We start from the raw sequence: 23,691 nt of genomic DNA on the forward strand, positions 1-23,691 counted from the left end.
CCTTGGAAGGTAGAGGGAGACAGATCTCTGGGACAGCCCCAGCTACATAATACAGGGATCCTGTCTCCAAAACAAAGCAAAACAAAACACCCATAAACACACACACCACAAAATTGAGTTCCCTGCATTTGAGTATTCTGGGATGCCTTTAGCCTGTGGTTCTGTCTCTTCCTTGACAATTGTGGCCACACTGAGGTACTGCATGGTCACTCAATATGTTCCTCTGTGACAGCAGCCCACAACCCCCTCTTATCACACCGGAGCCCCTCCCCATTATCACACCAGAGCCCCTCCCCATCACAGCAGAGCCCCTCCCCATCACACCAGAGCCCCTCCCCCATCACACCAGAGCCCCTCCCCCTCCCCATCACACCGGAGCCCCTCCCCATCACACCAGAGCCCCTCCCTATCATCACAGCAGAGCCCCTCCCCATCACACCAGAGCCCCTCCCTATCATCACACCAGAGCCCCTCCCCATCACACCAGAGCCCCTCCCCATCACACCAGAGCCCCTCCCCATCACACCAGAGCCCCTCCCCATTATCACATCAGAGCCCCTCCCCCTCCCCATCACACCGGAGCCCCTCCCCATCACAGCAGAGCTTCCCTCCAGTGTATATCTCACCTTCTTCCTCCTCTGTCTTCTGTTTACCCCTCCGATTCACCTTTATGCCTCTGCCACATGATGTGTCTCCAGAATACTTTTTTTTGCCATCTTTTTTGTGTACTTGTTTTCTCCTTTTGTATTTATTTTTTCTTTTCCTTTTCTCTCCACCAGAATGTTGAACATTCCAAACGTATTTTTGAAAACAGAATATTAAATTATTTTATATTCCTATGCATTAAGTAAAAATTAAACAGTCTTTGCTTGTTCTTTCTCCCAAGTAAAATACAACCTCACGCAATGACAAATAATTTAATATTTTTAGCATGGTTGCTATAATTATTAATGTACTTTCCTTGTGTGGGGAAGGGGTATTTCAATTGGCCTTGGGACGTGAGAATTCTCTCTCTGCTCCAACAGATAAGAGCAGTATAAATATGTAAATTATGCTTAGGTAAGATTATTTTACTATCTTGAAAACAATAACTATGAAATAATTTTTGAGTTAGTCAAGGGACATGGTGACATAAGAGAAAAATCACAGAGAAGGAAGAGATCATTTGGGAAAACAAATGTGAATTTTTTGCTTTTGGTTCTAAATGATAAATACCAAACATTATCCTGAATAAATCTTTCCACAGCTTCCCAAAATTATCTTCCATGTTGATCAGCATTCTAAGATAAAAAGGAATCTAAGGGTGTTAAATAATTTCTCTTACATGTACAAATTCTACATTTGGAAGTTTCAAAAGTTCATTTTTATGTAGTTGTATTTTGTTTCATTTTGATTAAATATTAATCACTGTGTACACATTTGTAGGATATGTTGTGGGTTTTTAATACTTGAGTTCATCACAAAAATCTAACTGGGATAATTAGCATATGTCACTTTAAATGTCTATCATTTCTTTCGTTGTGCATTGTTATAAGCTACAGCAGCCCCACTGTGTAATAGCCCTACTAGGTGATAAGATGCTTGGCTTCATTTCTCTCTCGTACTCAGAGCAGCTAAGGAGCCTCTCCCTGCCATTTCCCAACCTCCCCACTGTCCCCAGTGTCTGGTAGCAAAGCTCTTCCTCTAATTGTGCAACATCACAATGGAGTATCTATTGACAATTAAAATAATGAATCCTGTCATCTTCAAGGAAGTGTATGAGCTTAGAAACATTGGCCAATCACATGACACAAAAGGACAAATGTCAGAAAACCTTTCACACAGTGCTCAGTCTTTGTGAAGGCACTTTTTTGTGTGTGACAGCTTGCTCTTCCTGTGGATTTAAGTCATGGCTGTCTCTTTCCCCTGTAAGTCCATCCTGTGCTGCTTTGTGTTACATGGTTATTGTGAAACAGGTAAAGGCATGCCTCATAAAAGGGAGGCCATGACACCACCCGTTACTTGGGTACTCATTGCCTCTCATGTTTTTCTTAAGAATACATGTGTCCTTTCATTTATGAATATCAGACTGCTTCATAAGTCTTGTTTTGCACACCTTTATTTAAATGATAAAATAATTATCTTCTATTTTTCAGGGTTTTTTTGTGAGTTGATAAATTTTCCGCTTCTGAGTCTAGTGCTCTGACTGAGCATTTGGTCACAAATTGCTTCCAGGCCTAGGTAGCATTTGTGGCATTGTCTGCAGTGTGACCTAGTTTTCTGTTTTGTTACAGTGTTCCTGGGTGTGACAGATCTCCAAGCCAATCAGGTTGAAACAACAAGCTTGTGTGTTCGGTGGCAAATACATCGCCATGCCACAGCCTATAGGATAGTTCTAGAATCCCTTCAGGGTAAGTACACTTTTGTGAAGTCCTTCAGTGCTCGGTTCCGTGCAAACCATTGTGGACAAGTCGCATCAGACCAGAGCCGTCTTCTGGAAGCTGCATGTTCAGGCCTCAGAGATGTAGCATGTATCAGATCAGCTGACCTTAACTCTTGAACTTCCCTCATCTGTTAAGAAAGGCTGCCATATAAGCCGGGCGGTGGTGGCGCATGCCTTTAATCCCAGCACTTGAGAGGCAGAGGCAGACCAATCTCTGTGAGTTTGAGGCCAGCCTGGTCTACAAAGCAAGTTCAAGGACAGGTTCCAAAGCTACAGAGAAACTCTGTTTTGAAAAAAAATATTACCATAGTATTGTTTCTTTTTGGGAAGGTTTTATGAGGCATCTTCTGAGAATATGAATGTAATCTGTCATCCATTAATGCTGTTCACCTAGTAAGCTCTTAAACAGTGTGATCTGCCATCATTCTCAGGAAGCAAGTAACCCATGATAGCATGGTATTATCCACTCCATGGTGGCCAGCTTCATATGGAATGTTTTCCTGAGTGTTTCCTTTGCCTTAGTGGTAACTGGTGAACACATTCTAATTCAGGAGGAGATGCCATGTGTCCATATCACTGTGAGTAGGTTGTTCATGTAAGTCTTCAGACCATCTCTGACTTGAAACTTTGCTCTCATACGGCAACACTAAAAACCTCTCCCTGTCCTCATTAAAATCACCAAAGACAAGAAAAATTTTGAAAAAATATATAAATCTTGTATATAGTCATTACATTTTATAAAAAAGACTTTACCATTTATGTTGATGAAAATTGACTTAATTAACCATTTAGGGGGTTCTTTTTTTGTTCAAGATTTTAGTATATTTGCAGAGGAGCACTGGGTTTCTTTATCAGAAGATATGGTTAGTGTGTATAACTATTGATCTGCTAATTCCAAGCCACCTTGACTTCTTGCTGAAGCCAAGGCCTTTGGTGGCCACAAAATGAATCAGAATGTGTGAATCTTTCACACTCCCACAGAATTATTTCCAGGCTGCCAGAAACCTTTCATACTGAATGGCTGTGGTCATAAGGATGTACAGAAGTATTGTTTCTTTTACTTGCCATCAGCATTTGTAGCTGAGGGATTTAGAAGCTGAATTAACTCAGTTGCCTCTCATCCAATGGCATTTATCAGCAACAGGTTCCAATTGAGGGCTGCCAAAAAGACTGCTTGGCGAATGTGGGGGTAGCTGGAGGGAATGCAAGTCTGATATTTTAGCTGCTAGAGTTGAGTTGGAAGGATTGGATTCCTTCTTTGGAGTGGGGAAGAACGGGGTGGAGCACCTTCATCTTACAGAGAAATGTGATTGTTGGTCTGCCCCGTTGTCTGTGAAGGACTTGTAGGGAGATGCCCATCATTCCCGTGGGGGGATGAATTGCAGGTTTTGAACATGTAATCTATTTTATTGGTTATACGTATTGCTTCTGCAAAACTTTCTCTCCCTCTGCCCCAGCCAGAGGAAGATAGCAGTGAGAAATGGAGCCCGATTCCTCCCGTGTTAGAGAAGAGTTCTGTAATAGGTCCACTTATTGCTGAATGCCCCAGTTACATTTCTATTTCCCCCCATATATTCCCCGTGGCCTGATCATGTACACTTTTGTTCTGATGTGACATCAGTGGAGATGTCTCTGTTGGAACCTCGGATCCTTGTCAGCTTTCTTCTCCAAGCTTGTCCAAAATGACCTCGTTTGAAACTATCAACTGTGACAATTAACCACACATTTCCAAGGGTTGGTAAGCAAACTCTCCAGGCTGCACCATTCAACCTTGTTTATTCCACTTACAGAACTGTAATCAACAAAGGGAGTTAAGGCAAAGGTTAGTTTCTTGGCTGCCACATTGAGAGGCTTGATGAGTCTGGCTTCAGGCACGTCTGGATCAGGTGTTTGAACATTGTCCTTGGGACGCAGCCTTGCTCCCTCCGACCCTGCTTTGCGTTTTCAGCCAGGCTCCATGAGGGGCTCCCGTAGCATCCCCAGTCACATCCTTCCAGTCTCTAGCTTCACGGGCGTGGTGAAAGAGAATTTTCTTTCTCAGTGTTTCCACCAGAAGTCCAGAAACTGAGTCATGCTAGTCTGGTTTGATCACATGCCCCTAAATCTGTCACTGAGTGCACAGGCATGAAGTCAACAGACTAGTTGGACCAGGCTGCTTTTCCTAACAGTGTCTGGTGGCAATGGCCAGGAGTAGCAGGGTGGTATTTAATGCTGTCCAGATTAGAAGCACAAATCGGGGAAGGGATGGATTCCAAGAGAGAAGGATGCCACTCAAGGCTGGCAAACACAGTATATCTGCTTGTGTAAGCATTATGACATTTTTATGGCTAGGAGGTGTGTGTGTGTGTGTGGGGGAGATCACCAGAAGGACAAGGCCCCTCTGGTGAAAGACTGAAATAAAACTTGCCAATTATCCATTTGCCAGATTCATGAATAGGCTTTGGTTAATTCTGGCATTGATCACAGTGAGAGACTTTTAGTTGCTAACTCAGATCCCTGTGAGAACCCACGTTAGACCCACAGTTGCTCTCCATTTCCATCTGTTTCCAGTCGACATGGCAGCTGAGGTTGGATGCAGCATTTCTCTTTGAGTTCCTGCCACAAAGGCCCAGATAGCGTCTCCTCGCTAATTTGTCGAACTTGGTGAATTCCTGTAGACTGCTCAGGAAAGAGTTCAGAGGGTGAGCCCCTCTTTTCTCCTTTTAGGTGCCCACATGCCAACTTTGTGGTAGTGTCTGTTATCTGGGAAAGAAGATTGCAGCAATCTATCTTATCAAAACCAAGGCTCAAAAGACATATACACAGAGCCTACTTCAGAATAAAACTCTCTGGCACAGGCATGATGACTGGAGGTCAGGTTATTTGAGAGACCCAAGGGCAGAAAGTATTTATGTCACAACATTCTCACAAAGTCCTTGTTCAGGGCTTTAATAGCCTCTGCATATGGTTCTCAGCAGCGACTCTAGGCATTTTGGAGGTGGGTTGGGGGAGTCAAGATGGTGACGTCTTTACCAACATAACAATCCAGAGAATTTAGATTACCTTGCTTCTTAGAAATAAATACACAAAAAAACGAACATTTTATCCTGTTCCAAAAAAAGTAAACTAAATTAGCTTTCTACTTTGGGCAGAGGGATTGAAAGGATTAGTCATCATCCGATCACTTTAGATTTTGTTTTCCTTTAAGGCAAAGCCATTAGACTTGAATGGCACATGCCAAAAGCAACATGTGTGCACCCCAACCCATGGAACCCCTCCTTGTTAGTGTTGGGAGTCAAACTAATACTATTTGGCATTAATTTTAATGTGCCCATTCCAATTTTCCAAGGCTTTATAGATTTGTTATTTTTTTTGCAGTAAAGTCCATTAACATTCCATTTTCAAGGGTCTTTAAATACACAAGTATCTATGATAAATAGGAAATGGCAGAAATAGAGAATCCCTGGGACGATTTTGTGGTCACAGCTCTTTAGACTTCATGAATAGGATTTAGGAGATGCTTGTATTATGGGCATCTTACAGAGACCTCCAGGCAGTTGCAAAAGGGTGCTAGGGAGCCAGAAAGAAGCAGTTACTGGGGGTTTCTGAGCCTTGGGACCACAGGGTAAACTTCAATATGAGCAAAGGCAAGCACTGGATTTAGGAAGTCTGTTTCTTTTATAGTAAAATGTAATCTTATAAAATGGTAATACTTTTAAATTTAGGAATATTATCACAGGGATAGGCTGTGTGGAGGCCAGAGGACAGCTTTGTGGCATTGGTTCTCTCCTTCTGCGTTTAAGTGACTTCTAGGGATCAAACTCAGGTCAGCAGGCTGGGTGAACATCTTTTCCAGTTGAGTCGTCTTGCTGGCCCTGGAACAGTACTTTTCACTTCATCATTACATGTGATGTATGAGAAATAGCTAAGTGGATAGTATTTAATTGTGAACAAATATATTTGACTTTCTTGTTTGTGATGCTGAGAGCCAACCCCAGGCCTCACATGCTAGAGAAGCCCTGAGCTCTACTCTCAGCCCAGTGCAAATCTATTAATATATATTACTTTATAAAGTTCACTTCTGAAATTCTTTAATATTCACAATATGCAAAAATGAATTTCAAATGTCATTTACCAAATGACTTTAATTTAAAGGTCAAGTTTTTTCCATAGCCAAAGTTCAAAGAAATGTTTATTATAATACAGAAATATTGATGTAGATTAAAATATTTAAGATCAAAGTTTATCTATGTGTCATACTTTCTAAAAGACAAGTTCTTTGATGTTTTCACTTAATAGTTAATTCATCTGTTTTTATAGTTTGTATATGTTGTTTTTAAAAATAAGCTTCTGAAGTGATATATTTGGAGAAGTAGATGGGTCTTATTAACCATTAAACAAAATATGTAGAAAATTGAATCCATGAAGCCTTTGATAGCAATTTCTAAATTCCTAGCAAGAAGCAGTTGTAAGACTTTGATTAAACATATGCAGTTTGAGTTGGAGAGATACTTACTGCTCTTGCAGAGCTGGTTCCCAGAATACTTGTTGCGGGGCTCACGACTTCTTGTAACTCCAGCTGTTAAGGATCCAATACCTCCTCCTGGCCTCTTCAAGCACCCTCCCCCACATGACATACTCTCCCACAGACATATACACATACACATACATTTAAAAAAATCTCTAGGAAAAAAACAAAGACATGATTTATGAAATAGCATCTAGAATTATCCCAAGGGAAGTTTTTAAAGTTACATTCTATTTGTATATTTGGTGGAGGGGGAGCACTTGCATGCCATAGCAAGTGTGGAGGACCATTTGTGAGTCCATTCTTCTACCATGTGGATTCCAAGGATCACAATGAATTCCTTGGACTTGGTGGTGAACACCTTTACCCACTGAGCCAACTTGCTGGCCCCTAGAGGGAAATTTTAATAATTGTTCCTTTTGCAATAATACTGATTCTTCCTTCCAGTCTGTGGTGGAAAATGAATGTTATGACTAATCCTGAAACTTTTCAGTAATTTGAAACAAACAAAGCCAGCATGGATTTATGAGGACCCCTTACCTCCAGCTAGTGAGCATGACACAACTCTCAAGAGTGTTCCTTTTGAAGAACTGAGTCTTTAATTTACATTGTTTTATGATGTAGTAGTGGACAGTAAAGTGACTCCCTTTGAGACCTGAATTTATAGTTTGAATTCAAATTTCAGTTCTGTGACTCTAATAACTTGTTGATGTTTCTGGTCTCCAGTTTCTTGTCTTTAGATTGAGGATAATTACAAATGGTCTAAGAACAGAACAGACTAATACACATAAAAATCTTTATGATAACTCTTGGCACATGATAATCATTCATTGATTGTTTTTGGCTGTTGTCATTTGTGGTCGTGATTATCGCTGAAGAACAATAATGGAACCTGGAATAAAATAGGCTGTCAATAAATGATGAATATAATTAATCCAACCCCTCTAGCTCCAGACCCCAGGGACATCACTAATTCTTCCAGAGAAGTACAGCAGTTTTACTGTGGATATGGGAAGAGAGAAGGGACCAATAGTTACTCTTACACCATTTTTTGTGCCTCCAGCGTGGAGCAGACAGAAGATGTGATGGTGTACAGCAGGTGTATGCAGCACAAGTCCTTGGTAGAGCTAAAAGTGTCTGATTACCAGTGACTGGTAGACAATATTCCTGTCTCTGTGGTCTTTAACAATTTAAACAACATATCCATGTTGAAAGAATAGAGAGGGTTGATTTCATAGTGCAGTCAGGGAGTTTAGAAAGGACATACTAAGCTTGCTGAATCTCTTTCATGGTAGGCATGACATGATTTAAGTGTCAGCTAAAAATCAAGACTGGAGATTGGGATGTTGCTTGGGGATACAATGTTCCCCGAGTCTGCAACAAGGCCCAGGGTTCAATTCCTAGCACCCCATAAAACTTGGCATGGTTGCAAACATCTGTCATCTCAGCATTCTGAAAGTGGAGGAAAAAGGATCAGAAATTCAACGTTGTTTTTAGTTACAGAATGAGTTCAAGGTCAAGCTCAGCTAAGTATGGGTAAGGGATAATGAGAGAGGAGGAAGTCTTTAGTGGGAACAAGGTGGAAAAAGAGAGGGTAGTTAATCACATGCGATATGAAAGCAAAAGGGAGTCTATTTGAGGAGACCAAGGGGACCACAGAGAGGAAGACAGGGAAGGACAGTGGGGAAGGGGAATGATTTAAAACAGAGTATCATGACACATATGCGTGAAAATGCTGTGGTGAAACCCATCATTAAAATGCTAATTAACAAAAGCAAGAGAAGAAACTGGCTCTCTTGGAATCCTATGTTGTCCTGGTAATTCCCCAAGCTTTTATACATGTTTCTTTGACAACAGATTCCAGTCACAGTGTCTTACATGATGCTAAGTGGTAAGGAGTTAAAGATCTGTCCTATGTCATTCTGTGATTATGTGACTATGTTCTGCTGAATCAAGTTGAATGAAAGGGAGCTTAGTGCAACAGATGAATTAAGATGCATGCATATAATTATGTGCAGTAAGAGTTCTTTTAATAAAGGTTTGAACTTGGCAATTTTTAAAATGATAAGTCTTATTTTTGTCCATATTAAATGGAATTTTAGCAGGAAAAAATTCAGTGGCTATATAAAGTCTTTACCTGGAGATAGAATATTGCAAATGAATATAATTGCGGGGCTTGCATGATGGAGACTGTTCCTATTATGTGTTCAGAAGCAAATGATTGATGTAATGGCTGTTTCTTTTTTCAGTCACATATGTATGTTTTGTTTTGGTTTAATTGTAGACACACAAACACAAGAATCCACCTTGGGAGGAGGTGTAAACAGGCATTGCTTCTATGGACTTGAGACAGATTCAGAATATAGAATCAGTGTTTACACAAAGCTCCAGGAGATCGAGGGACCAAGTGTGAGCATCATGCAAAGAACACGTAAGTCAGATGTCTTCTCCTGATCCCCCTCAATATGAGCGAATGGAGCCACATCTTCACTCTGTTCAGAAAAGTAATAGCTGCTGCTGCCTAGGAGTGTGAATAATACATTCTTTTTCTTCTATTCACCCCAAATTCTCTGCAATTTTCCTATACTGTCATCAGTGTGTTTTCATTTCCATTCTCTATATGTTGCACAAGAGACCACAAGGCCATCTGATGGCAAAAGGCTTGAAACAATGATTTACATTGTGATCCAAATGGATAAGAAGCATTCATGGTATGTGGTGTGTGAAACTGAGTTTGAGGACAATACCATCTTACCACAGCAATGAGGGTAGGCTCAGAGCCAACATTTCCAACTGGCTGACCCTGGAGTTATTTCCTCCTTAACAGACCCTTGTGCTGTTTTTCACGTTGGAGCCCAGATCTGCATGGAATGGAAAAGCAAAGTATAAAATTAAAACAAAGTACTTTTTACATGTTCCAAGGAATGGAGGATATCAGACTCTTGGGATGGCTTTTAATCTGAAGTTCCTGACCTGAAGGTCATAGTCGTTAAACTGGATAAAACAGATTTTTGCTGTATTGGATTGAGGGCAGTGGTGTTTGTATGCTTAACTCAGTATCCCTAATTTAAAATCAAATTCCTGAGGATGAGCATCTGAACAAGTGTGTGTGTGTGTGTGTGGGGGGGGTGATCAGATTTCCTTCTGTTAGAAAGAACTTGTATAGATCTTCCATGAAGGAAGAAATCACAATCAGCACATTCCCTTAAAACACACTAGATGAGCTAATGTGAAGTAGCTCATGCCTTTGATTGTAGCACTCAGGAGACAAAGGCAAGGGGATCTCTGTGAGTTCCAGGCTGGCCAGTGGTACACAATGAGATGCTTTTAAAAAGAAGTTGGTTGAAATATAATGATAAGTAGTATCATCTAAAATTTTAACACAGAAAATTTATTTCACAGTAACATAGTTAACATTTATACATGTTTTGACATATAATTTTTATCTCATAAAAGCTAAGCTCCATTTATGTGGCAATACATTTGAATACATTTGAAGAATCATATAGCCATCACTACCATACCACCTTAAAGCATTTTTATCAACTCAAAGAAATCTTATCTACACTCTCTCCCCTTTCAATTACATGTAACCTCATGTAATGTTCTTTACTTTGTATTTTCTTTTCCTGGACACCTCATATGAATAAAGATATGTAACAGATAATCCTCTCTATCTGCCACACTTTGACTAGCATGCCTTTAACGTCTACCAAGGCTGTAAAATGTATCTGGTGTTTTTCTCTTACTTTTTCATTAGAATTCAGTCTTGTGGATGTACATCATATAATTTTTTTAAGTTAACAGGTCTTTGGGAGTCAAGCATATATTATTGGATCTCTGTGGGTCTGTTTTCTGCTACCATGGTCTTGGATAGTTCAACGTCTCTGAGATTCTTTTTGCTCTTCAATAAAATCAAATACACATTTTTCTTACCAACAATGTTGGCAGGAAAAATTCAATGTCTCTTTACATATGTTGAGCTTTCAACTTGTGTTTTATTGGACACATACTTTTGTCTTCTACATTATCTTCTTGGGAGTCGCAACTTATAGCCAAAGAGCTAGATCTCACTATCATGTATTTTCTCTTGGCCTTTACTTAAAAAAATTTTAAATATATTTTGAAAACTTTGGACAACTTTCAAATATAGTCTATGTACCCTCCTGGTGCCAATCTTCTGGAAGCTGTTAATTGCTATGTTCTTGGGTTCACAGGCTAAGTTTTTTGTTCATAATCACTGTCTGACTGTTGAGAACAGTTGAGTTTGTGACCTCTGGTCTACTTTAGTATCCCCTAACCTTAGTCTCAACAACTGTTAGCTACCAAGCCAGGGTTAACTCCATTTGGGATCTCTTAGTTTGATGGAAAGAGTTCCTTGATATGGAAGACATCTGTCTTCTTGTAGTTTCTATCCACTGGCTCTAGTTCAACTTCCTGAAACAATGCAGAACCGACTGTTTGTCTGCTCTGTGGAAGCCCCCCATATGGTTGAAGATAGGGACCATCTGTGTGCCACGTAATGAGTATGGACACATGGCACCAGTGTGTGTGTGCTCTTCATACCCAAGAGATCCTTTGACCAGATGCTGTGCTCAAACAAATGCCCCTTGATTTGATTCTGAGTTAATTGGTGACCCTGAGGTTATGTCTCAATCTTCTATAATAAATAAAGTGCTTACTAGTAAAGATGACCCACAACTCCCAAGTTCCTTAAAGTACATAAGCCAGGCTTGGGAAGCATTTTATAGTGATCTAATGAAAATTTTACAATCATAGTTTTAGTATTACAAACCCTTTTTCTTCTCTCTCATTATTAATTTTAGAATTCTCAAAAATCAACAAAAACCTTTAAAAACAAAAGTCATTCCTGTATCCATAACAGAACAGCAGCAACACATAAAGTGTGTCTTCGCTCGTTCTTCTAGAAAGACATTTCTACCACTGTGGCTTTCTACTAAAAACTTTTTATTTTACCCCCAAATGGAATCCTGGCATGGTGTCCTATGACTTGCTTTGATTCACATAATAATTAGTTTATGGACTGTTTTTTCTTTATCAGTAATATACAGTTATCTCATTCTTCCATGTTGACTCATGTCACATAGATAATTTTATTGAATCCCAGATTAGAAGAGAATACAAAAGTCATCTCTTCTAATGAAGGAATTCTCTTTATAACATTTGTCAGAGTTTGAACTCTTCCAGCTGTTGACTATTTGAAGCTGGACTTCCCCTTTGTGAATGGCCATTATTAATAGAGGGACTTCCCAAATATTAAACTGGGATAGTAAGATTTTTTTAAATATTCAGTGTCAGAATCACTTTTATTTCTAACTATCCCCAGGTTATCTTCATGATGTAGGTTGAAAACATCTGAACTGAAAGACTTTCCAGATGCACATGGAACAGAACAGAGAGAGAGTGAATCACATTTCATTCATAACTGGTGTCCTTGGGGACACAGGGTGGGAAGGGATAGAAGTGTCAGGGACCAAGGATTGATGATTGATGCTTATGCAGAATGGAAATGAAGTTCACTGTGTATGTGAAAACAGTCGGAACCTACATCTCCAATGAAGGCTAGGATTTCTGCCTTAAATCAACATCAGAACCACTTTGTAGTTGGCAGTTTGATTACATTGATTCCTGCTGGGCAGACTGAATGGGGGCAAGATGGCATTTCGAGCCTTTGGTGTACAATAAAAGGATGGATAAACCAGTTTTCACAGGCTGTGACTAGTTTATAGCCGTCATTAAATTCTCAAAGAAGCCAGTTACCAACATCATTGATAACCTTGAGTAAAGATTTACTATATCACTTTTGTCTGTTCCCTACAATGAAATCACTCTTTGTCCTCTTCCTACACAGAATCACTTCCCACCGAGCCACCAACGTTCCCTCCAACCATCCCACCAGCAAAGGAAGGTAAGAGAGCAGTAATGATGGTGTGATTCCACATTCCAGATTTCTGTTGCTTTTGTTTGTTCATTCAGTGAAAACCAAAGTGGCTGCTGGAGAGATGGCTCCATACTACTTTTCAGAGGACCTGAGGTTGCTCCTCAGCATCTACACCAAGCAGCGCACAACCCTGTAACTCCAACTCCAGAATGACCCAAACATCCTGGCTTCTTTGAGTATTGCACTCACGTATGCAAACTCACAAGTGCAACCACACATCATTAAAAAATAATAAAAACAAAAATTTTATAAGAAAACCAAGGTGTTAAAATATGAAATATTTATTGTCCTACCTAATCTTTTTCTTAACATACATACATAAATACATGTTTATCAAACCCTGACAATTAAAAAATCCACTTAATAATAAATTGTAAACATAGAATGGATTTTTCTTGCAGAATCACTTAATGTTGATCTCGTTGAAACATCTCAGAATAGAGAATGTTTACCAGGGCAGAATAGTTGCATACTTACGTAGTGTAAATGAAAAGCTAGTGTATAATTTCTAATTCAAGGGGAATGATCTCCAATTTACCCCCTAAGTGCCTCTTCAGGCTCTATTCTCATCTCAACAGCGGGAGCTGCCAAGGCAACCATTTAAGCCTCTAAACAATGTACTGATCATTACTTTTTTTAACCGATTAGCATGCACTTATAAGCTCTACTACTAATTTTCAAAGTTCTTATGTTAGGCATGAGGAATACCACGATAGTACAGGGTACTACTTTTTGCTTACTTTCAGTATTGTGAGAGAAATACATACTAATGCAGATAATAATGTCAGTGGTTTGAATTATAAAAGAGAAATTGAAATATGATAGCCCAGGAGTGAGAATAATTAATGCTGCAGTTGGTTAATATCTGATAAACAGGGGAGATTTCATCTATCTCTGAACAAGCTTGAGAGATAAATAGCAGAATAAATATTGCTCAGTGTCACAGAGTGATCCAAGTCCATAATGCGTTTGGGGAACCACCAATGCTTTAGTGAGACACACAAAAGACAGTCAAGATAAAGTTATGAAGGGAACTATGTGCCAACAAAAAGAATTTACTCTTCAAACATATGATGCACAAGATATTCACTTAAGGGAAGGATGACCTAATGAAATCTTTGCTTAGGAAAGATAATTTTGGGCCAGGGAGATGGCCCAGGTAGTAAATTCTCACTACATAAGCCTGTAAGACCTGAGTTTGGACCCTAGCTTCGACATAAAAGCTGGGTAAGATATACATAACCTTGGGCATATTGTTGGAGCTTGTGGCCCAGCCAGTCTAACAATAATGGCTGCTAAAGCCCCAGATTCCGTGAAATATCCCATAGGTGGAGAGACATTGAAGACAACACCCAGCATCAACCTCAGGTCTCCACATGTATGCATACACATACACATGCAGGAACACCATGTATACACAAATATTATGGTTTATAGTATTCACAGCTGGGTAAAAATGTTGATGGTTTTCCCTTGATGCAGCCTACATAGCACCTTCTGGTACTATGAAAGCTAGTAGGCAGGAAGGAAGCCTCCTGGCAATACAAATATGATTTCTCCATGTCTGATGGCCAAAGTATGTGGTGTCTTCAGCAATAAGCTCTTACCATCAAGTTCTGGTGGCAGCCCAAATGTGATAGGAATAGCCTGTATTGTTTTGGAGATTTCTAGGATGCCCTTGACCAACAAGTTGAGGAAAGGTAACCACATCTTTCCCTGGACTTTTATTTGAAAACCTGTGCTGGATACTTATTAGGCAAGTATTTAAAATTAGAAAAAAAGGCTTAAACAAGAAAATTAAAAACAGTTTTATATATCCCAAATGTAGTTTCTTCATTCCTGTTGATGAATTTTCTTTTATTCTAAGCCAATGTTTCATTAGCAAAATTTAAAATAAAATTTTGCTTTCATTTTGAAGATAAAACTTAATGTTTATTTCATCTTTGCTTGGAAGCAGAAAACATGATTTCCTTTTCTGTTTATAATTAGAAGACATTTTTTATTCAACTTTTGAGTCAGGCTATGAATTGGTAAAACTGTGTAAGTCACAGAGTTCATGAAAGCAAGCTTGCCGGATCCTCATGTGACATCACTTGAAGATGATTTATCTTACCTCATGGACAAATGGCATAGGTGAAGTTGCTACAATAGTAGCCAGGCTGTTGTTTCTAAGAAGGGAGAAAGGCAAATTATCTCATAGGGCATTTGTGAGCAACTGAGCTAAGATGAAAAAAATGAGATTACAGAAGATCAAATTGCATACTTCATTATAAAACATAGTTAATCGCAATGATCCACACCAATAGAGTGAAAGAGGACTAGATCATGAGAAATAGCTCAGAGAAGACTTTGAAAGGGGGCTTTCAATGGAGACGGGCTTTGCTTTATTATCGTGTGGCCTTTAATTACGTCATCATCCATAGTGACTACTGATGATGGCTTCCTTCTACAGGCATTATTGTACAATTTTTTTGACATTTGTCACTGGGTGGTAAAAGGACATAGGGAAAATTTTTAAATAATGGAGTCATTAAAGTTTGCTTGTGCTTATTCTCAATGAATTGTAGACTTTTTAAAAGACAGTGCCTCATGTAGCTTAGGCTGCCATCAAACTTGTCATTAGCCAAGAAAGACCTTGAGCTTGTGAAGCTCCTGCCTGTACTTCTCCAATGCCAGGTATATAGGCATGGGCTGCCATGCTCGGCGTTGTGGAGTTCTAGGGATCAAACTGAAGGTTTTGAGCATGCTAGGTGGGCACTCCAGCTATTTCATCATATCCCCAACTTAAATTGCAGTTTCTCTGATTCCACTGTCTCACATGTCGTCCCCCTGAGCTCAACTCCTCTGGCATTAACTCAGACTCAACAGATAGATGTCCGTGGGCATTAGATAGTTCTTGATGCTTGCTTTAGTCTCTACATCCTTTTCATCTCAATTTCTTCTATTCCTCGTTTTCATTATTTGTGGTGATTGCTAGATTTATTCTCCTCCCTGTTCTCAGTCATAAATGGACATGAAAGGGAAATGATGGTGATGCAGTTTTAGAAACATGGATGGAGAATCTTAATAGCTTAAGCTTTTTCTTTTGGAAGGAGCTTTAATTACCAGAAGGTGTCTGCTACCTGCCTTCTGGCTTGATAAAGATGGTATTTTCCTCTTACCTATGACTCAAAATGTATTCTTGGTCTTCAGTATGTAAAGCTGCCAAGGCAGACCTAGTATTTATGGTGGATGGATCCTGGAGTATCGGAGATGACAATTTCAATAAGATCATCAATTTTCTGTATAGCACTGTGGGAGCACTGGACAAGATTGGGGAAGATGGAACTCAGGTAAGGTTAACAGACAATCCTTACACTATCATATCATCAGGTAAGGTGAACCAGTCAATTGTTACATTATCCTATTAGGTAAGGTTAACCAGTCAAGCATTACATTATCCTGTGTATCCAGGAATTACGATTTCTTAGTCTCTCACTTTGACCATTTGTCAGGGATGTAATCAAAGAACTGCTAATCCTTATAGACGTGTCCAACCTGTTGCTCATGGATACATGCATTCGGGATTGCTATGATGCAGCCCAATTCATTTGCAGATGACAGCCTCATACTGCAACATCAAAAAGTTGAACATCCCTCCAAGAGCTATCGAGATTAGCGAATTAAAGATCATAGGAAAGACATTAAGACATACTTATTTTATATTAAGGCAGAGTATTTCCTTTACACATGCTATCTTCCCTGCCTTGAAGGGCATGGAAGTCTTGAAAGTCAGCGGCCAGGTCACAGTCACACATTTCTAAGGATCATGCAGAATGCAAACCTGTTTCATCCATCCAGCACAGAAGCAATCAATGCAAAACTGTCCCATAGTGCAACAGGAATAGAAGTAGCCAGTAGGAAGTTAAGGTAGCAAGATTGATGCAGTAATGAGTGAGATCACAGATTTTGAACTAGAATGTACTTGACTTCAGCTGTTTGTTTTTTAACTTGACTCTGTTGATTTCGTGTGCCTCTGTTTCCTCCTTTGTACAGTGGGTGCAATCATAGTAGTTACTTCATATTTGTGTCATAGGAATCTCTTTATAAAGAATACAATCATGGTTCTGCGACCCATCCAGTTACCAGACTTAGGAGGTCAATTCTTGCTTGTTACAGGAAGTAGCAAAAGTGCTGCAACCATTAGAAAGAATTTATAAAAATTGTAGATCTCAATTTGTTCCTAGAACTTGATATTTAGTTTGCCTCCAAATTTGATATTTTACCTCTATGAAAATTTAATGAAAGGATTGGGTTAAGGAAGAAATTTAAATGATGGTTGGCACTGTGCTACCGTGTCATGTTTTCTGACCTTGTGGAAGTCCCTATTTGTGTAAAAGTGGATGCACCCTCTATCTCCAGGTGGCAATGGTTCAGTTCACTGATGACCCCAGAACAGAATTCAAACTCGATGCTTACAAAACCAAGGAGACACTTCTTGATGCAATCAGACACATTTCCTACAAAGGAGGAAATACTAAAACAGGTAAGACCCAAACAGACAGACGCTGACAAAACAATGCCCAGCAAAAGAAACATCAGGATGACTTTAGTTTACGAAGCTTTTTGTTTCTTTTGGTGCTGAATATGGAATCCAGGGCCCTCACAGGTTCTTCCCCTTGCGTGGCAGCCCCAGCTCCCAGGATGCAATAGTTTTTCACTGATATTATGTCTCTGCCCCTCCCCTTTTCTGTCTGTGGAAGCATGTGGAGGAGTGAAACAGTCCTGTTGATTCTTTGTTTCAGGAAAAGCTATCAAGCATGTTCGCGATACCTTATTCACTGTAGAGTCAGGTACAAGGAGAGGCATCCCGAAGGTTATCGTGGTTATAACTGATGGACGATCACAAGATGACGTCAACAAAATCTCCAGGGAGATGCAGGCAGATGGTAAGGTTCCCGTATACGCACCATCGTGGCTGCTGAGAACAATACTGACACCAAGCACACATTCCTATCAGCTTCATCCCCCGGTGGATCACATGGATCTTAAAAATTGGAAACATTTACAATTCCGTGGGTGTGCCTGTGAGGGGATTAGGTGGCCTGGGGGCATGCCTGTTGAGGGGGATTAGGATGACATGCAGGCATGCCTTCTTACTTGGGTTAATAGAGGTGGGAAGGCCCATGCTGCATTGGGGTGGTGCCATCCCATGGGCTGAGCCCTGAACTGAAAGAGGAGAGAGTGACCTGGGCATTAGCATATGTGCATTCTTCACTCTCATTCCTGATGATAGATGCAATGTGACCAGTTCCCGCAGGCTCCTGCTGCTCTGACATCCCTGCTCTGATGGACTGTGACTCCTTCTCCCTTAAGTGGCTTTTGTCAGGATATTTCATCACGGGAAAGAAGTTAAGATGATATGCTTAGCAACAGTAATTAAATACTTACGTGCCAGTTTTTACATTTAGTTTAGGCTGCTAGACCTTAAACTGCGCTTCTGGAGGGGGAAAAACAAACAAAAACAAACCATTGCTGCTTAAACAGTGCCTCATGCCACAGACGTCAGAATAACTATTAAAAATACACAATTGTAAATATATTGCTCAAATGGGAACCATTCTGGCTTATTCACCACCTGGGGCTTTAGCTTTGTCGAGTTTTTTTTTTTTAAGAGAAAATTTCTTCAGGGGATGATGAAGTAATTTTCACATAAGGAAATATGCACATAAAGAATTCTGATGAACAGTAAGAAACTTAGCCACTCCTCTTGGCTTCCTAAATAAGCACAATTTAAACATCTGGACATCCAACATCTTGCATTGTTTGTAATTGGTGAAGCTTTAAGTAATCAAAAGTCTGTCACGTGTCACTCACAGGTTACAACATCTTTGCCATCGGTGTGGCCGACGCTGATTACTCAGAGTTGGTTCAGATCGGCAGCAAACCCAGCTCCCGGCATGTCTTCTTTGTGGATGACTTTGACGCCTTCAAGAAAATTGAAGATGAATTAATCACTTTTGTCTGTGAAACGGCATCAGCAAGTTAGTTCTTTGGAAGTTGTATTCCTGAGTGTTGTTTGAAACCTGAAATATCTAACACTGGCTAAATAAAGAGTCCCATCGAGAGCTGAGGAAGGACTGTTGGCACACAGGGCTATTTATCATGCAGGTGTTATGTCCCATGGGTTTGAAAAGCATGTGAGGTAAACATCTTGTCTCCTCCCTTTAGAGGTTTAGGTTGATGAAGACCTTCCCAAGTTGATGACAATTTGTGTTAAACACAGGAGTGTTAAGACAGGATGATGGCCCCAAGTTTGAGGCCAGCTTGGAATACTTAGTATCAGACGAGGTTACATAGCAAGACCCTGTCTTAAAACAAAAACAAAATAAAGTGAAAGCAAACAAATGGAGGAAATAGTTTTCAAAGATGTCTCAATTAAAACATCTTTCAACTTCTGCTTTCAAGTTGATTTAATGGATCCAGGAGAGTGGTCGGAAGCTATGGACCTGTGGTCTATATGGGGCATTGTACTAAAATTACCCCACAGTTCTGGTATGGGAAGCTTAGGGAAGGTTGTGTTAATTTCCTGTGCCCTCAACAATGAAACCATATATTTGGAAGATGCATGAGCTAGGCTTTCACATTGCTTGTCTTGCTTTTCAGCCTGCCCAATGGTGCACAAGGATGGCATTGATCTTGCAGGTATGAATCGCCCTGTCTTTCCTGTTTCCTTTTATTAAAAATAAAGTTTGTTCATGTGATATATTCTGATTATGACTTCCCATCCCCCAACTTCTTCAAGGTCCCCTCCTCTCCTCCCATCTGAAATCCAGTTTCTGTTTCTTGTGAGAAAAAAAAGGCATCTAAAGATTGATTAAAATAAAATAGCAAAAACAAAGAAACAAAGACAAATAGGACAAAACAAACATGAAAAAAAAAGCCAAAGAAAAAGCACAAGAAACACATAAGATGTAGAGACAACATACATGGTTACACATGCAGAATTCCCATAAAAACAGAAGCCTTAATATATATGCAAGACATGAGACAAAGAACAGCCATGGCGCTGAGTTACTTTCATGTTTTGGCATCTGCTGTTGAGCATGGGACTCAGTGAGACTCTGTTGGAGAAACTGGGAGTGGTTATAAATTAGAGATAGCTTCTAGGTTAGGGATGGAGGTGTGTGTTCTCTCCTCTCCATGCTGAGACTCCATCTGGTTAAGACCCACACAGACCTCGCACTCGGTGCCACAGTCTATGAGTTCAATGCGTGCTGGTCCTGCTGCGTGTAGAAGGCCTTGTTTCCTTGGTGCCCTTCATCCCCTCTGGCTCATAGAATCTTCTCTTCTCCTTTCCCATAGGGTTCCCCGAGTCCTCAGGGGAGGCATAGAGATACCCCATTTAGGATTCAGTGTTCTAAGGTCTCTTACCTTCTGTATGTTGTCTGGCTGTGGGTCTCTCCATTGGTTCCCATCTACTGTAAAAGGAAGATTCTCTAGTGATGGCTGAGCAAGGCATGAATCTATGAGTATAGCAGAATGTTGTTAGGAGTCATTTTATGGCTCTATTCCTTTAATAGAGCACTAGTATTTCGTTTTCTTCTAGATCCCTATCTAGTTTCCGATTCTTGGCTACCCAAGCAGTGTCCACTAGCAAGCATTAAATCCAATCATACATTGGTTGGTTACTCCCACAAGCCTTGCACCCTATTGTACTAACACATCTTTCAAGCATATCATCCCTGTAGACCACAAGTTTTGTACCTGGGTTGGAGTTTACCATTCTTCTTTGGTAGCATACAGCGTATGTTCCAGTACCATGAACACTAGCCCATAGGGGTGAAGGTTCTAGGTAGGCACCAACTCCAAGTTCAGTGATCTGTGTAGGTGTTGTGTTCAACAATAGGGCCTTACTGTCAGTTTATAGAGAGCAACCCATGGCCTTGGCTTTAGTCTGGGTTGTTTGGGGCTTTTCCATGGGACCTCTTTGGCTGATGTCTCAATGAGATGAAATCTATTTCTGATACTGGAAGTTTTATTCAGTTATAAGAGATGTCTAGTTGGGACTCTGTCTCCCCTGTTATTTAGTGATTTTAACTAGATCATCTTCACACATGCACATATTTTAGGAAACTTCTACTGCATTAAGTTTCCACAGGACTCTTCAAATGGCCCCTACTTTTAGCTTTTCCTGTCTAGATTTATTCTCTTGCATCCTTCTTCCCTCCTTCTCACCATTCATCCCCCCTTTCTGTCCCTCTCCTCAGCCATCCAACTATCCTATTTTCCATTTCTAGATGCATTTCTGCTCCACAGTCCCTTGCTCTATACCTAACTTCTGTTGTGATGAGGATTGTAGCTTGCTTACTGAACACTTAAGGAGATCAAAGGGATGCAAATAGGAAGGGAAGAAGTCAAAGTATCTTTATTTGTAGATGATATAATTGCATACACAAGTGACCCAAAAGATTGCACCAGGAAACTCCTGCAGCTGACAAACACTTTTATCAAAGTAATTAGATACAAAATTAACTCAAAAAAATCAGTAGCCTTTCTATAGACAGATGACAAATGCACTAAGAAAGAAATCAGAGGAACAACACCTTTCACAATAGACTTGAAAAAATATCTTGAGGTAACTCTGATCAAGCAAGTGAAAGCTTGTATGATGAAAATTTTAAGCCATTGCAAGATGAAATTGAAGAAGGTGTCAGAAGATGGAATGATCTTTCATGCTCACGGATCAGTAGGATTAATATAGTAAAAAATGGCCACCCTACTGAAACCAATCTATAAATTCAACACAAACCCCATCATTATCACAACACTTTAAAGAGAAATGTTGATTAATTTGATTGGGGTCCAGCTGCCTGTTTTTAAAAATTTAGCAGAACATTAAAAAAATTAAATTCCTGCCGGGCAGTAGTGGCACACGCCTTTAATCCCAGCACTCGGGAGGCAGAGGCAGGCAGATCTCTGTGAGTTCAAGGCCATGCTGGACCGATAGCCTCTAAAGCAATACAGAGAAACCCTGTCTCGTAAAACCAAAAAAAAAAAAAAAAAAAAAAGAAATTAAGTTCCTGTTTGTTTTTATACCCTCTCTCACCACCTTAGGATTTAAGATGATGGAAATGTTTGGTTTGGTTGAAAAGGACTTTTCTTCAGTGGAAGGAGTGTCTATGGAACCTGGTACCTTCAATCTGTTCCCATGTTATCAAATTCACAAAGATGCTCTGGTTTCCCAGCCAACCAAGTATGTTTTCCTTGCAAAATGCTAAAGTTAATCATATGTTTATTATATCTCAATATGAAAGCGATGTCAACTTCTAATTTACTGTAATGGTTTGTGGTAAGATTTTCTATGATGTTTAGAGCAAATGATGTTTATAGTTCTTTATTTAAAAACAACCCTGGGGCTGAAAATATAGCTCAGCCAGTAGTTAAGAGCACCAGCTGCTCTTCCAGAGGACCTGGGATCAATTCCTAGCACCCACTTAACAGATCACAACCACCTGTAACAGAGAACATAAAATTTTGAAAAATTAACATAAAACATCAACCTCATCCTATAATGGTGGGTGAAGTTTAGCATAATTTCATCTGTAAAAACATAAAAGTAATGGATGCTTACATAGTGATACAGTGGACCAAGTGTTTTCTGAATCCTGACTTATGCTAAGTCTCAATCTCCTAAATAACTCTGAAACTTTGAAATGAAAACTCAGAGGCACCAATGGCTTGAGGTGAAATCCATAGATGCGGCAGGGAGTTGACAAATGTGTAGCTGACAAATGTGTTCCTTATGCAAGCTTGATAAGTTGAGTCCAAATACCTGGAATCCATGTGAAAAATGGATTCAGTGGTGTATGTTTGAAATCCAAGTGCTGCCAAAGTGAATTGGGAGGTGGAAATGGGGAAATTCCCCAAACCTGGAGAACCAGATAGCCTAAAATAGAGATCTGACCGGGATTCATGGCAGTCTCCTCTTGTTTTTCAAAGCTTTTGTAATGAAAACCTATTACTTTAGAGTCACAAGATGACTTTTTCAAGAAATCTACAAGCCATTGTTTTCATTCCTCCATCAGGTATCTGCATCCTGAAGGACTGCCTTCTGAGTATACAATGAGTTTCCTGTTCCGCATCCTCCCTGACACTCCGCAGGAGCCGTTTGCTCTTTGGGAGATTCTAAATAAAAATTCTGACCCACTGGTTGGGATTATTTTAGACAGTAAGTATATTTGTACGTGCAGCGTTTGTGATACACATGATAATGCATGTGGCATGCCCTCCTACCGTTTCCTGTTGCAGCATGACTTAAGCAATGTGTGAACAACAAGCAATGAGTTATGAAATCACTGATTCATTCACTTGTTAACCTATGCTTTCAAGAAATGCTCAGTGAGTTCCTGCTTTGTGCCAGCATTAGGCTCAGATGGATGGCCAGCAAGGTGAAGCAAGACAAGTAGTTTCTACTAGAGAGTGAATACTGCAGGCAGAGCAAAATTAGGGGGGCAGGGTTATTTGCAGAGGTGGGATCTGAAGATAATTTATTGGACATGGATATGATAAATACATATGCCTATTTGATATTCCGTAGAGGAGGCCAATTTGGAAGCATTGTATTTGGAAAGTATTCTGGGATAGAGATGTAAATTTTCAAGTTGTGTGTGTGCTACAAAATTCTGTCATTGAGAAAGTGAGGAGAAGTGCATGTGTTGAGATGCTGGGAATCTAAAATGCTTGGGGGCTGGAAATTCGAGGAGGAACCAGCTAGGAAAACTTCCCACTGTCTTGCTGGGAAGTGTAGCAGATGATACT

At 40.0% G+C, this 23,691-nt stretch overlaps 1 protein-coding gene across 3 annotated transcripts in view; it reads left to right on the forward strand.

Moving 5' to 3' along the window:
* Col14a1 (collagen type XIV alpha 1 chain) overlaps positions 1-23,691 on the forward strand; it is a 196,317-nt gene that overhangs the window by 103,586 nt on the left and 69,040 nt on the right. For all 3 annotated transcript variants that reach the window (XM_040730425.1, XM_040730423.1, XM_040730424.1), the window contains exons 23-32: positions 2,274-2,390; positions 9,214-9,360; positions 12,802-12,858; positions 16,084-16,223; positions 17,293-17,416; positions 17,676-17,819; positions 18,750-18,914; positions 19,537-19,575; positions 21,988-22,126; positions 22,959-23,101. In XM_040730425.1, the coding sequence (XP_040586359.1) occupies positions 2,274-2,390; positions 9,214-9,360; positions 12,802-12,858; positions 16,084-16,223; positions 17,293-17,416; positions 17,676-17,819; positions 18,750-18,914; positions 19,537-19,575; positions 21,988-22,126; positions 22,959-23,101 (1,215 nt within the window). The remainder of the gene's footprint in view (positions 1-2,273; positions 2,391-9,213; positions 9,361-12,801; positions 12,859-16,083; positions 16,224-17,292; positions 17,417-17,675; positions 17,820-18,749; positions 18,915-19,536; positions 19,576-21,987; positions 22,127-22,958; positions 23,102-23,691) is intronic.

The sequence above is a fragment of the Mesocricetus auratus genome, unplaced genomic scaffold, assembly GCF_017639785.1.
Source record: "Mesocricetus auratus isolate SY011 unplaced genomic scaffold, BCM_Maur_2.0 Super-Scaffold_100023, whole genome shotgun sequence".
Taxonomy (NCBI): domain Eukaryota; kingdom Metazoa; phylum Chordata; class Mammalia; order Rodentia; family Cricetidae; genus Mesocricetus; species Mesocricetus auratus.